Source organism: Falco peregrinus, chromosome 12 (genome assembly GCF_023634155.1).
Source record: "Falco peregrinus isolate bFalPer1 chromosome 12, bFalPer1.pri, whole genome shotgun sequence".
NCBI classification, from domain to species: domain Eukaryota; kingdom Metazoa; phylum Chordata; class Aves; order Falconiformes; family Falconidae; genus Falco; species Falco peregrinus.
This window is the reverse complement of record NC_073732.1, coordinates 27,619,438-27,633,229: the sequence shown is the minus strand read 5'-3', so window position 1 is coordinate 27,633,229 and position 13,792 is coordinate 27,619,438. Positions and strand designations below refer to the sequence as shown.

The window sequence follows — 13,792 nt, the reverse complement described above, 5'->3', positions numbered from 1 at the left end:
TTTCACAGGCGTGCTACAAGCACGGGTCCTTTAGCACCGGCACGTAGCGCATCCAGCCCAGAGAGTGAATGTCACTTTGCCTTCCGCGTCCTTCGGAAACGGTGCCGGCGCCTCCGAAGTCCCAGCGAGCTGGGCAGAGTCATCCGCTGGTGCTGTTTGCTGGTCACCAAACCTGCTTCTTGTTGGGGGTACAAGGCGTTTGAAAAGAGTTGATGGGAATGTAAGTAGAAGTTAACTCTTCCCAAAACTATGAACAACATGGATTTATTTTATGGGCTTGCTTTCTTGTTAGAAAACCAAACAAAAGATTCCTTTTCCCAGAGTCTTACAATCAAGAGGGTGTGCTGCTGCTGCTGCTTAGCTCGGGAATCAGTGAATAGATCTTGCTGACTCATGGAAGAGAGACAAAACAAGGGCGTTTACAATTAAGGAGAAGATATTATTTATTATTTTTTTTAAATTACTACCAGAAGATCCACGCTGTGTTTTCTTTGCGTGCTCTCTCTTCATGACCTACTCAGCTTAACAGTGGTTTTGCAGACTTGGCAGTAAACAGAGAATGAGGTTCCAGTTCAAAACCATCTACATTCCTGGCACAGGGCTGTGCTCGATGGCTACCAGCCGCAGCCAGAACTGTCATGGCCGGGCTTCTCCTCAGCCTTCCCAGAAAGATGCTGGAAATTATTTATTTTAAGCTTAAAAAAAGTCCAGTGTCAGGAGATTTGTCAGGGGCATGCAAATGCTAGCTGAGCACAGGCGTGATGCTGTATAGGAGTATGATGATGCTTTGTGCCAAGCTGTCTTGATTCCCTTGCTTTTGTAGCTTTGTTTTTGTGAAAATACTTGGCTGGACCTTGTTTCAAAGCCCTGCAGGTTCTCAGACATTTGGAGATTTTCTTAAGCAAATACAGCATATTTACGTGTCTTACAAAAGCAGTATGAATGCAGAAATGAAATGGGGTGGTTATGATTTTATTTTTATTTACGGCTTTTATATTATGCTCAGTGGAGGCCAGTCCTGGCGAATTGGTTCTGCCAGGTGTGTGCTGGCTCTCCACCAACCTTGCGCAGGCGATGGGAGCGCGGTGTGGGGACAGCTGCGGCACCTGCTGAACTGCAACGCCAGGGAGAAAACCTGCGGGGGGGTGGCAGAGGAAGGACGGATGCACTAGCAAGGGCCTGGGTTTGGGGTGCCCTGGGTTTTGTTTCCTTGTGCGTGAGATGGGGGTATTTCTCGTTAATTAAATTTTAGGTTGCGGTCATAGTGTATTTGACTCTGGAACTCCTCCCAGCAGCAGAGTTGGAAGAGAGCTATTCCTTGTCTCTGGTCTGTACCTCTTACGAGCAGGCTCCGCGTGGGGTTTTTCACATCAAGAATTCGCTGTGAACCCGCCTGAGCCTCGACTCTAATAACATCTGCAGTGCTGCACCCAGCACTCGGGCTTGCGTGAAGACCCCCCCGTTTCGGGTTCTGATCCACTGGCTGAGATCTTGGCCCTAAAGAAGCTGGTGGAAATGTTGCCTTTGAATTCCAGCAGGTTTGCTACTTGTCCAGAAGTTATTGTGCAGTTTCCTAACTGGGTAAGTTTGTGTTGCTTATTAGTAGTCAAAGTTACACCGACCTGGCAAGCTGGAAGTACCTGACCCTGTGTTCTAGGTCTGGAGAGCAGTGGCAAAAGCAAGGTAAGGAAACGAAACCTGTGGTTTAAGTGCGCTGCTAAAGTAGAACCCCAAAGTGCTAAATCCATACTATTTCTTTGTTTTAATTCTAAAAAATACTTTCGTCACCAATTTCTTTTAAGAAATGTTGCCATCCTGAGCTCTGATTTCATGCTTTTGACGATGAGAAATGTTACCAGCAACAAAAGAAAACACCAAGAGTGAAACGCTGCTTCACTGAATTTATTGCAATGCCTATTCGGTGCTGGTATAAAAAGCTTCAGCCAGTAAAAGTGCATCAGAGTCTAATGCACTGGTGTAATGTGCCTGAATTTGGGGGGTTAGCAGATCACCCGGCCTAAATATCCCCCAGTTAAAGCTTTCATGTTAAATACCTTAATCATTGTTACTGATTGCAGACCAATGATAGCACAATATACCACAATTATAAAGGGAGTCACCCTTCCGGAAGGCAGAGACCATCGCCTCTTTTCCTGAGGGAGGGGTACGTGTTGCTAAGGAGTTAATTTAACCTGGCTGAAGTCTTGCGAACGGGGAAAAAAATTGATGGCAAACTGGAGCCAGTTTGGCACAATCTCAGCGCACGGTGGCAGGATGGCAGGTCTGCTGTAGCCCAGGTGAAGAATTCGGTGCGGAAGGATGACCACGTGCGCTTGCCGCAGGGCTTTGCTGTGTGTCGGACGGTACAGGACATGGTGGTCGCTGCTGTAAGGGCTGTCTGGGGGCGTTCCGGCAGCGGGCTGGTCCCCACCAGGCCCAAGGTGAGCTTGGCTGTGCAGGGCCCTCCTTTCTCAGCAGCTCTGTTTCTGTTTGAGGTGAGTGCGAGAACTGCAAACAGACATCCGCAGTTTCCCTCTGACAGACGCTGCCTTGCAGTGTTCTGGACGGGTGACAGGTGCGGGGAGACAACAAAACGTGGTTTCCTTGCATCAGTATTTTCGGAGTGGCCTTTATAAATACGAGAGGAGAAACTTGCTTTTGATGTCAGCTGGCAGCGCAGGCAGGGAGCGGTGGCGCGCTGGCAGGACTAGGGCCATGCAGACGTTGGTTACTGGCCTCTGCAGGGCCTTGTGGGGAGATGTTTTCGCTGCCTACTCTTGTCCACATCCTCCTAAAGGCCAGACACTGGGAGAAGATGGAAGGTTGGGGTCCAACAGCAGCATTGTGAAGGAAAACCCAATCTCAACCCTGCGTAATGGTATTTGTTTTATTGGAGGTACAAGTTAAGAATCAGCATGTATCTATCCCAAAAAAAAGAGAAAAAAATCAGTAGACAAGTATTTCTTAGTGACAGATTAATCCTTTTCTCAAGATTTTTATCCAAATATACCAACTTTGTTTACAAAGTATGTTACTCTAAGTAACGGTTAGTGACAATCAAATTGTGTATGTTTATCTGTGTATATATGTAGTAGCAAAGTTTTTAGGTACAACCCTAGAAGATGAGTCTTGCAGTTTAAGAAATACAAGAATTAATAATTCTGCAACAAACCAGCCTACTGAAAGCATTCAGTTCAACTTGTACAGAAGAATGATCACAACTCCAGGTCTATTAACACAAGGATTTTCTCATTTAATACATAAAGCTGACATCTCTTTTCTAAAAATTTGCTCCCCCTTCGTGTAAAATCCCAGCAGCTGATCCAGATTCCACTCCAGATCCGTCTTCGACCTTCTGATTCTCTGAAGCACAGAAGTATTTCACTTTCAGAGGGTGACCAGGAAGCCAAGTGAGGCGCATGTGACATGAAATAATTTCCTGGAGAACAGATTTAAAAATACACATCTTTTATGAACTTTATACCGTTCCTCTGTTGATAAAAGGAGTTGTTGTACATGTTTTCTTACCTGTGTTGGAATTTCATGGAGTAGGACAGTGTAGTCAAATTCAATAAAATCATCTTTCCTTATCTGAGCATGTATAAAAAAGAAGAAAAAAGGATCAAGAACATAAGGTATGTTGTTGAAGTTCAGAATCTACTCTGATTTACCTATCTGTATTTAGCTTGCTTAGGGGACGAGATGGCTAGGGCTCGAGGTGGCTGTGGTCGTTGGCTGCAGCGAGACAGGTTTTGTATGTGGAGAGAGAGGGAACTGGGAGTGTTTCCTGCATAAAAGCTTTGAAGGTGCCAACTGCAGCGTGGCTCTGCAGGCTGACTGTTCTCTGACATGAAACGGGGCTGACTCGGGTGCTCGTTAATTGAGTTTAACTCTCAAATAAATTTGAGAATCTTACTTGACTAATCTCTCCAGAGAAATCTCATTTGAAGTAAGTAGGGAGTAAAAACCGAACACTGTCTGTTGATGGCAGATGACTGAGGGAAACAAAGCTTTGGGAAGGCGCAGGCTGCGGGCGTGAGGCGTGCTCCTCTGCCAGGGGCTGGACTGGTGCTGCCCGTGGGCTTGGCTGGGAGAGCAGGGTCCTAGGGGCGGCTTAGCCCCTAGTAGGGCTGAGGAACGGCAGGGCCACCTGTTCAATCTCCTGATCAAACCTGCAGAAGCCAACAGATCTACTCCTGCAAACAAGGAAACCCAGATTTTGTCCAAATGAGTAAAATTATTCCACTGAAACCCAGACAAAATACTTGTCCGAAGGTGGAGACGCTTGTCTGGAGAAGGCACTGGGATTTTGGGAGAATCACAGCCGTGACAGAGCAGGAGCTGTTGGTGAGTGTTTTATTCTCTGCTGCTTGGTAGACGCTGTTAGCTTCTGTAAGGCAGACGTGTAATTTCCACTTTACTTACCCACTGCTTCGCAGACTTGACTTGTGCCATGAAGTAACCCGTGTTCTCGGTTGACTTTTCCCACATGATGTAACTGCTGCCAACAACAGCCAGAGCCCACACTGGCTCCAGCGCAGGTTCAATATTGCCATAGCTGTCTGCAAGGCAGAAAGAGAGCAGTATAAAAGTTATTAGTTCTGGCTGTTCGGCAGAAAAAGGATAAACCACAGAGCTTTTTTGCCTGGCATAGTACTGTTCCTGGGAAGCGACTTATCCCTCCAGTATGTTAAAATCTTGAACAGGGAGGAGAATGATGCTAAACCTGCGGTCACAGTAGAAGTATGAAAGCATGAGAGAACTGCAGTTACCAAGAGACACTAGTCACCGGGTCCCCACAAGGAGGGGAGAAGCCCGATATCCTTGGTAACAGCAATCCTTACCTAGCTGGGAGGAAAAGAGAGGGACTGGGGTGCTCTGTTTCCAGGGTGGAAAAGCTCTGTTAGTCATCCCCTGTGAATTTCCACCTGCAGCTGGGGAAGGTGTGTGGGCTGAGGCAGTTGTTATTACTTGAGGACATTTAGCATTTACTTGAATATAAAATTGCATAGGCTTGCTTTCAAATGCAAAATGCCTTCACAATGTTGTGTCGATAACCACTGTTGCTAAATGAAGCAGGTTTTTTTTCTCCCCCAAAATAGTTTTGAATCGGTGGAATTGTTTTGATAGTGAGCTCTATAGTTTTAGGGTGCTACTGTAAACACGTGTCTCATTTTTGAAATGCACGTGTCCTTAAAAGTGCCTAGGCTCTTTAAGATAAAATGGAATAGTCGATTATTTGGAGCAATATACCTGGAATATTATTTCCAATTATTGGTTTGGTTTGGTGCCTAAGTTTTTGGTAAAGTCTGTTGTCCTCTTCTTGGATTTGATTCTGGTCTTTGGTACGTGTGCACTTGATGTTGACAACAGGCAGGGACTTTGTCTTCAGATACAACACCGTAGCAAGGCAGCTCCCAGTATTTTCCTGTCAAGGTAGAATTTAAAACTGTTATCCTTAACCAAGATTTTATTTGCTAGCAACGCATTCTTAAAAAAGCTTTTGGTGTTAACATGTGAATTGTATGTATGGATCACGTATATGCCTTCATGAGACACTTTGTATGAAGCTGTACAGGGGTCAAGAAAGTCTTTAGAAGGATGTAATTTTTTTCTAGAAAAGTAAATAGGTTAAAACTATAAGGCTAAAGTGATTTAGCAGAAGATCTTAAACTGTAGCAGAAATGCACTAAGTCATCTTGGAAATACGTTTGAGTATCCTCAAGAAACAACACTAATTGATAACAAGGACTTTCACTGTATGATATTTCAGCCTTGAAACAAAAATAATCTCATGCTTTATATTAAACTCTGAAAATAACTTGAATTTCATAAAACGTGTGTAATGGAAAAGCAGATGTTTACAGTAACATTGCTAATGACAATTGTCTGACAGAATGAATGCAGAGGGGGGAGTTAGAATTAAAAAGAACACACAACTGTCAACTCTTTCGTCTCATTCTGGTGTGCAGACACAGCAGGAGCTACAACTGGCTAATGAGGGCCGTGCTGCCACACTGAGATTGCCAAGTTCCATTCAGGTGCTCGGTTGCCTGATGTGACTTGTGACAAGATGATCTTGTCAGGCACCGAGCGAAGCGGGTAACCACAGTGCTCTGACCGCTCGAACCCCAGCAGAGGAGCTATTAGATGGGGTACTCGGGTGACCCTAAGAGCAAACCATACCCCATTCTGGACAGGCAGGGAGAAGAAGCGTATGAAAGATCTATTTACGACAGTGCGTAAATATATCCTGCTTTGGAGATGTTGAAGTTCCTGTAACACACGCTGTCAGAAAAAATGTAGAGGACCATAAACTCACCCCACTTTTGTAGTCTTCAGTAGTGAACTGCAGGTAATACTTGTGACCCGAGTCTGGGATGCTCTGGAAGAGAGAAGGATTCAGCCATCAGTGTAACTATAGCTCACGGACTGTGACTTGCTGAGGAGCTGCCGTGGGCGCTGGGGAGGGAAACAGGATGCCACGGCTGCCTCATGGCCTTGTGGCATCAGGAAATTGGTGGGATGAGATGTGCTGAGATGGTGCCAGCAGCACACACAAAGGGTCTTAACAACAGTAAATAACCCTTATGTTAAGGGATGTTTTAGATCATTTCCTCACAGAGATAGCCAAGAAGAAAAATGCTGCTCACAGTCCTTCACAGGACAGATTGATACTGAGTAACTTTAAAAATAATAAAATTACACATCAGCGTTCAGCTTCTGAGGTATTTTTTGCACAAGCTATCAGAGTGCCCTTGAATGTTTAAATGAATCAAGTCTTGCTGACTGATTCACAGCTGAACAGGAATTACACAGGCTAATTTAAGCTTGGGGATGCTAACCTTTCTAGGTTTTTTTCTGTTGTGACTGGAAAGAGACTGATTTCGCTACACAGCGTGTCAGAGCAGGGTTGTGGTCTGTCTGCTCTCGTTTTGTCCTGAAAATACCAGTCATTAAGTTGCCCAATCAACTATCTGAGATTCGACTAGTTAAAGAAAAATAAAAGAATACTCCTTGCTGATGGGAAGCAGCCAGTAGTGCCTCTTGTAGCACAAAACATCAGAAAAGCCTTAGAAATGTACACCTTTGAAATATGTCATTTTCTTGGAATTGAGGGGGGTGTGTGTGGGGTGTGTGTTGCTTTGTTTAGTTTTTGGTTTTTTCCCCCTGCTGCTGACAGAAAGGGTTTGGTTAACCAATAGGATTTTTGGCATGGGATATCACAGACTGTCCTGGCCCCATAGTGAAAAGGAAACTAGCTTTTAATGTCGGCCATGAAAAATATTAATTATTCTGGAACAGGATCAATGTGTTATTCAATAGTGTAAGCGCAGAGCCTAATAAAAAGTATTTGCGTTATCTGCTCTTTACTTCATGAAGTAAGTAAAGAAGTCAGTCTTTCATTTCCTACCAACTGTTATATTCGTTTTTGAAATTTCTGTATTTTTGAGTGGGGAGTCCAAGTAACAAATAGTGTGGGAAACTTTATTCAACTAATTCCTTGTAAAATGACACTACGTGTCGTCAAACTGTTTGATACATTTCCAAGCCTCTCCTTTGATTAAGTCAGCCAGAAAGAAATGAAAGAAAATAAGTCTTTTTATATGCTATACTGTGATTTATTAGACAAGCTTTCTGATACGCAAGCCAGGTCACTTCTGTGTCTGGAAGTTTATTCCTTTTGCATATATTACCTGGTTTGAGAAAAGGTATTCTCCTTTGCCTTAAACCTCCTCTTGCTTCGGTTTGCTACTGGTGTAGGGTATATTGTTACACAGGCTTTCCTTTGCACGGCCTGTGTGAGATAATACCTAGAAAATGCATTTTACTGGAGAGTGCAAGCTGCCTTCTAAAGTGTACGTTTACATCAAATTACCGTATTCCAGCACAGCACCGATTTATTAAGTCTTATTTGCTTTTTAAATGCAATACTTTTAAGATAAACAGGAGGAGAATTCTGGCTGTTCGCATGATTTTAAAGATTAGAACCCAAAGCAAATGTGTGTGTTTTATTTATCTAAACTTGGGCCTTTGTGTTCCCATCATACGTGCTTCCAGGAAGCCATTAATAGCATAATGTCAGCAAAGAAGTTTAATTCCCAGGGCAAGGGTATCAGCCCAGCACCTGGTTTTAGTACATACACGGAGTTACACACTGCAGGTAAGAGGACAAATTGGTTTAGTCATTTGCTCTACTTTTATAAAATCCCTTCTTGAAGCTTTACGATGAGACAAGTCTGGAGCTGGACCCAGATCAGACCATGAAGGGAACAGAGGATACAGAGGGAGGATAAATTCAAACTTTTGTAATCTTTTTTCTCCACCTCCTTATTCTCCCCTTTTCCTGCCCCCGGTTTGTGTATTGGCTAAAATGTTGTCCTCAAAATGACAGAGAACGTGACATGAGGAGATGCTCTTAGCGTAGAAAAATATTAAAAAGTAGCTTTCTGAAACGCAGATTTACAAAAGGATAACTAATTTATGGCGCTGAAGGAAGGGTCTAATCTCTCACAATAGTCACAGCAGTTAAGTCTAAGTTTCTAATTATTGCAAAGCTACCCAAGAGATGTTATTGCTATTGTTTCTAACATGCTTTGTTTGATCAAGTAGGGGTATGTTTTAAGCACAGTGATCTAAGCTTATTCCTTTTCTTGTTATTAGTACTGCAGATGAGAGAACCTGAAACAGAACCCGAAGCAGGAGAAACTTAGCTCCGATTTAACTGATGATAGCGGATGCTGTTTCCTGCTGAAACTTCTCCTCAAGGGGCACAGTACAGCAGCCTGACTGGACACTCCCAGTTACAACCCAGGGTCTTAAACTCTCTAGTAGAAATTCTTTTATAGTTTAGCTGGATCTTTTCTGTCCAGCATATTCAGTCATTTAAAATATGTTCAACTATTCTTCCAAAATTATTTGTTCTTGCATTGGTGTCACCTGTTCTCTCTGTTAAAGAAAAAAAATCATTTTTATAGCTGTGGTAATTTTGAGAATAGTAATCAGATTTTGACACAACCTTTCAGCAGTATCATTGCATTTGCTTATTGAGCACTAACGAAGAAAAAAGCAATCAGAACTTTTTATAAACTAATTATCAGTCTCTGATTCTTCTCAGTGGAAGGCTAGAAAGCTTTGGGACTAGTGACCTGATAAATACTCTCTTTAAAAAAAAATACATAATTCTGTGCTGACATGATTTTTGAAGTAGTAGATATTCTCTCTTCATTCACAACAACTCCACCACAGCAGAACTGCTCACCTACTTTCAAGTGGAGCTATGCAGCTAAAATACATATTCAATCTGGGTATTCATACCGGAGGGCTGCTTTCATCTTGCCAGGGAGAAGGTACATTTGGCATGAAATAATTTTAACTTTTACAAAAGTATTCCTTGTTTCAAAGAAAAACACCACTTTTATTTCCACTATTATTTTCCACTATCAGTCTAAAGTGCATCAGTGTAAACCATCACATAGTGAGAGTTAAATCGGAGCTCGGGAATATTTGACATGGCACAATGATGACTGGCTGAAAGCAGCCAGAGATAAAAGTGTCCAAAAGAGAAGAAAACAAGTGAGTAATTCATTTTTCCACTGAATATCTGGGTCACAGGATTGTTTTATTTCCGGGCTCAAAATTAATGTAACTTTCACGACAGATTTTTAGTACTATAAAGGCCAAACCAGCAATTTAAGAGCAGTTTCATTCCAGGTCCCAAAGGAGGTGGTTTTGCAATCGGTTTACAGGGCTCTAACTCCCTGCTGGGGTGGAAAGGGATGATCACCTCTCTCATTGCTGCAGATTTCCTTCTCTTCTCGTGTGTTTCCCCACCAGCATTTCTCCCCTGGTACCAGCTTTTGGTCGCCAGATCAGACTGCTGACCTGATCACTAAGCATGGAGAAGCTGGCACTGCGGAGAGGGGAGGGAGAGGTGTCCTTTGGGGGCTTGCCTTCTGCCATTCCCACCTCGCCGCCCTGCCACTGTCCAGCTCAGGTGGCTGGTGGCTTCTGGATGTGCTGGAGAGGTCTCATCCACAGACAGCCAGGTGAGCTCTCGGGCTGCCCAGACCAGAGGGAAAAGCCAGCAGAGATGGCTATTTTCTTGACGTCTCTGTGTCTAGATTTCCCCAGACAATTTACCTACCCTGCCCCTGATTCTACCTTTCCCATCCTAACATGGGGTCCTGACTGTTGGAAATAAGTAGAAATCTTCTAATTGACCTCTAATATTAGGACCATAGTTCTGGTGTTACACTGTTTTGTGCCAAGGTGAGCTTGTGAAGAGAAATACCCATCTGTAAAATTTTATTTTGTAGTCCAATTTAAGCAAATGTTACAGTTTAGCCAAGAGATTACCTAGCTTTACCTTCACACTTCACCTACCCACTGCTCAGTTATGATTTCCAGGACAGCTTGGTATGGGAGACTGCTACATCAGCGTTTTGGAAGTTTCTCTCTTGAATTCTAGGATCTCAATTGGCACACACTAAAGCTTCTCTTATCAAAAATGTATCTCAAAGTGCAGCTGTCAACTATTCCATGAGATGCACACTGTTGTTTCCTAGAAGATATTCACTTAAGGAAAAAAAACACGTGAATGAGAAGGGACAACAAAAAGAAAACTGCAGCCAATGGCAAGGCAGGCATTAATGTGATTGGCATATCTCTGCTATTTGTTGCTAGGAGAGAAAAGCACTGAAGTCTCATTTTACCTGAACTTGAAAATTCTTTTGCATCTAACAGAGTTACCGTGCTGGTGGCTGTCTCCAGTCCTGTTTCTAATTACTGCAGTTTCACTGGCTAGTGGGCTAATAATGTTAGCTTTAAAATACAGTGGTTATGATTAAATTCCACGATAAAATTGTCCTATTTTTACTAGATTCACTAAATTACTAACCAACAGGAAACTAGCTTTCTTTAAAAAATAATTAAAAAAAAAAAAGCAAAACACCCCCAATCCCCCAACATTTCTGTATTTTGCATTCACATAATATAGCACATTCCTTCCGGGATGTTTTTGGTTTTTTTTTTTTTACAGTGGAGGACAGGAAAGGAGAAAGTGACCATGTCTAGTGCATTTCTCCTCTTGTTTTCAGTGTGTGCTAAGGAAAAGGGGAAATAAACTGCAGAAAGTGGTTCCAGGGAGTTCCTACAGCATCTAGTACTGGGAGGAAGTAATGAGGCATTTCACTTCTCTGTAATGAACCAATTTTTTTCTTTCGTATATTAAAAGGCAGGTTGCTGACAGTGGAAAAAAATTCCTTTCCCTCCCTACAGCCAAAACTACCTTGCAAAATACTCAGTTACACTGGGGTTGGAAGGAGGATTTGCACCAACCCCTTACTTCTGATATGTCTCTTTACTAGACAAGTGCAGTGCTTCCAGCAGCACACACTGCTGCCAGAGGCCATGTTGTGGCCCTTAGAAGATGCACAAGCTTTTGTGTATGTAAATATAGACGTAAGCACACCACCCAGTAAAGTGCCCAGTAACTATAGAAGGAGAACTTGTATGTTTTGAAAGAAGTATCAAATAGCATAGTAATTTCTGTCATAGGTGTCTGCAGCAATTTCATAGGAGGACTGAAATGCCACACTAGCATGTCCATGTTCAGCACCTATTAAACAACATGGTTAATTGACGTTTTTGGCAATGATGATGAAAACAAAGAGCTACCTAAGGGTATGGTCTCAGATAAATCTATAGCAGAACATCATGTTCCCCACATTCCCAGACAGGCAGCACAACTAACACTATCTTCGGGCCTTGCATTACACAAAGTAATATGCAGATCCTGAATTGTTATGCAGTAGGTTGTGCCTTGTCACATTTAATTGGAAATTATTCTGGTGGTCTGTTAAATACTGTGTGCAACTCAAACAGGCTTCAGATTGGTTTGGAACCACTGGCAACTGGGATATATGTGAAAGATTGAGGCTCAAGTTCAGTGTTGTAAGGACTGCAATAGTACATCCTAAATGTTTTAGGCTGGCTTGGAACTTCTTTCTTGAAAGTGAAGACTTGACACTAAACCATCTTATTCTCAATTTTAGGAGTGAAGGCCCGAATTGAACATGCCGTGCAGATGCTGAAGGACAAGTCTTGTAAGATCTCCTTCTCAGATGCCAGAACCATGAAAAGGATCCCATGGAATCCAGTGCTGGATTTGGCGCTTCGGACAGGGAATCCAAAACAACCAGCCCTCACTTCAGGGAGCTGCCCCGCACTAACCTAGCGGGAAAGGCTAGGATGAGAGAGCTGCTTTTAAGTCCCATCCACTGGGATAGCTTAGATCCTCCTCAGCTCTCCAGGATAGTAGTGCTTTCTTTCCAGGATCTACAGCCCTGGGGAAGCATTCCCCAGAAATGTTTACCTGTTCTCTTTCAGAAACTAAGTTGTAAAAAAAAAAAACCACCCCAAAACACAAAACCACAACTGCAACACCCCCCAAAACAAACCAAAACCCAAACCCATAGGGAGGAAAAAAGTGCTGCATGGGACTGGGACAGTGCTTGCAGGCAGCAGCCCTGCCTGTCGGGGTGCGGGGTGATGGACGTGCCCTGAGCACTGCCTCGAGCATCCCTGGCAAGCTCTCTGTGAGGTGCAAGCCTGCCTGCCTAGATAGCTGCTCCTATCTGGGGCTCCCACTCCTTTCTGTCACCTTAGTTTGACATGTGTTTTAGAAGATAAAGAAAGGCATGTTTTCTGATGGGAACTGCACTGCCTTTCGTTGAAGCTCTCAGGCTCCAGAGACTCCAGAAAGCCAAGTCCTCTCCGTCCCTATTCACACAAAGCAGATGGTCACTCCAGAAGTGATTTTGCTGGAAATGTTTCCTTATGAAACTGGTTTTCCATCATATGCCTGGCACATGTGTCAGTTTCTTCCGTCCCTCATCTGTGCCGTGCTGCTTTTGGTTGCAGGACAGCGCACCAACATGCATGGCGCAGGACTTGGGGGACATTTAAACCATGGCTTTTAGAGGTGGGTCCCCACTCCCCTCTGAGGGGACCCGGGTGCCTGGTGCCCGCTGAGGGAAGGGGCAGGGGAGCAGCACCCCGCCGAGGGGACCCCGAGCCGCCCGAGGGAAGGGGCGGCCGGACACCAAGCCCCCTGAGGGGAGCCAGGGACCCGCTGAGGGAAGTGGCAGCGGGACAGCAGCCCCCTGAGGGAAGAGGGAAGGCGCCCGGTGCCCAGCGCGGGGCCGCACTAACCTCAGGGCGGCTTAACTCACCGTCCCACTGATTTATTATAATAATTATTGCTAATTGTCCTTTTCCCAGGGTGACTTTAAAGACCCCACCTGGGGAGCCACCCCCTCCCACGGAGCTGCAGCCGCCCCGTTTCCCCTCCGGCTCCCCCTTACCTTCAGCGTGGCCTTGCGGACCTGCCCCAGCGCCTGCAGCGCGCCGGGGGACGCCTCCCGGGAGTTGAGGTAGTGCAGCGCCAGCCGCGCCGTGCCCGCGGCCAGCCGGCTGCTGGGGTTCAGCTCCCGCTCGGCGCCGGGCGCCGCGGCCGCCGGCAGCAGCAGGGCGCCGAGGGGGAGGAGGAGGAGGAGGTTGAGGAAGGCGGCGGGCGGCGCGGCGCTGAGCCCCTGCATGGTGCTGAGAAGCGGTGAGTGACCGCACTGAGGCGGGCTCCGCTGAGGGCCGGTACTAATAGCAGGGGGGGCCCGGCCCGCTACCTCCCGCCCTCCCTCCGCCTGCTGTCAGTGCCGGGAAGCGCTCGGGGAAACTCCGGGCGTGTCGGCTGCTCCCCTTCCCCATCCCTCCCACCTGCTGCAGCCTGGCT

General features: G+C 45.0%; 1 protein-coding gene across 1 annotated transcript; it reads right to left on the bottom strand.

Moving 5' to 3' along the window:
• Window positions 1-1,881: 1,881 nt before the first annotated feature.
• Window positions 1,882-13,675, bottom strand: LOC101914954 (ovocalyxin-32-like). The gene is made up of 6 exons (XM_027778310.2): window positions 13,368-13,675; window positions 6,323-6,385; window positions 5,254-5,428; window positions 4,426-4,562; window positions 3,529-3,591; window positions 1,882-3,439 (listed from the first exon to the last, which is right to left on the bottom strand). Exons 1-6 carry the CDS (start codon window positions 13,599-13,601, stop codon window positions 3,281-3,283), a joined length of 831 nt encoding a protein of 276 aa, XP_027634111.2. The 5' UTR covers window positions 13,602-13,675; the 3' UTR covers window positions 1,882-3,280.
• Between the last annotated feature and the right edge of the window lie 117 nt (window positions 13,676-13,792).

What these genes read in the sequence shown, in the direction of transcription:
- LOC101914954 (XM_027778310.2), bottom strand. Translation starts at nt 13,601, where the DNA reads ATGCAGGGGCTCAGCGCCGCGCCGCCCGCCGCCTTCCTCAACCTCCTC. An exon ending in AATTGGAAATAATATTCCAG is followed by an intron (nt 4,563 to 5,253) that starts GTATATTGCTCC and finishes TCTGCCTTGCAG; the next exon opens with ACAGCTATGGCAATATTGAA. An exon ending in TCAAGTCTGCGAAGCAGTGG is followed by an intron (nt 3,592 to 4,425) that starts GTAAGTAAAGTG and finishes ATACATGCTCAG; the next exon opens with ATAAGGAAAGATGATTTTAT.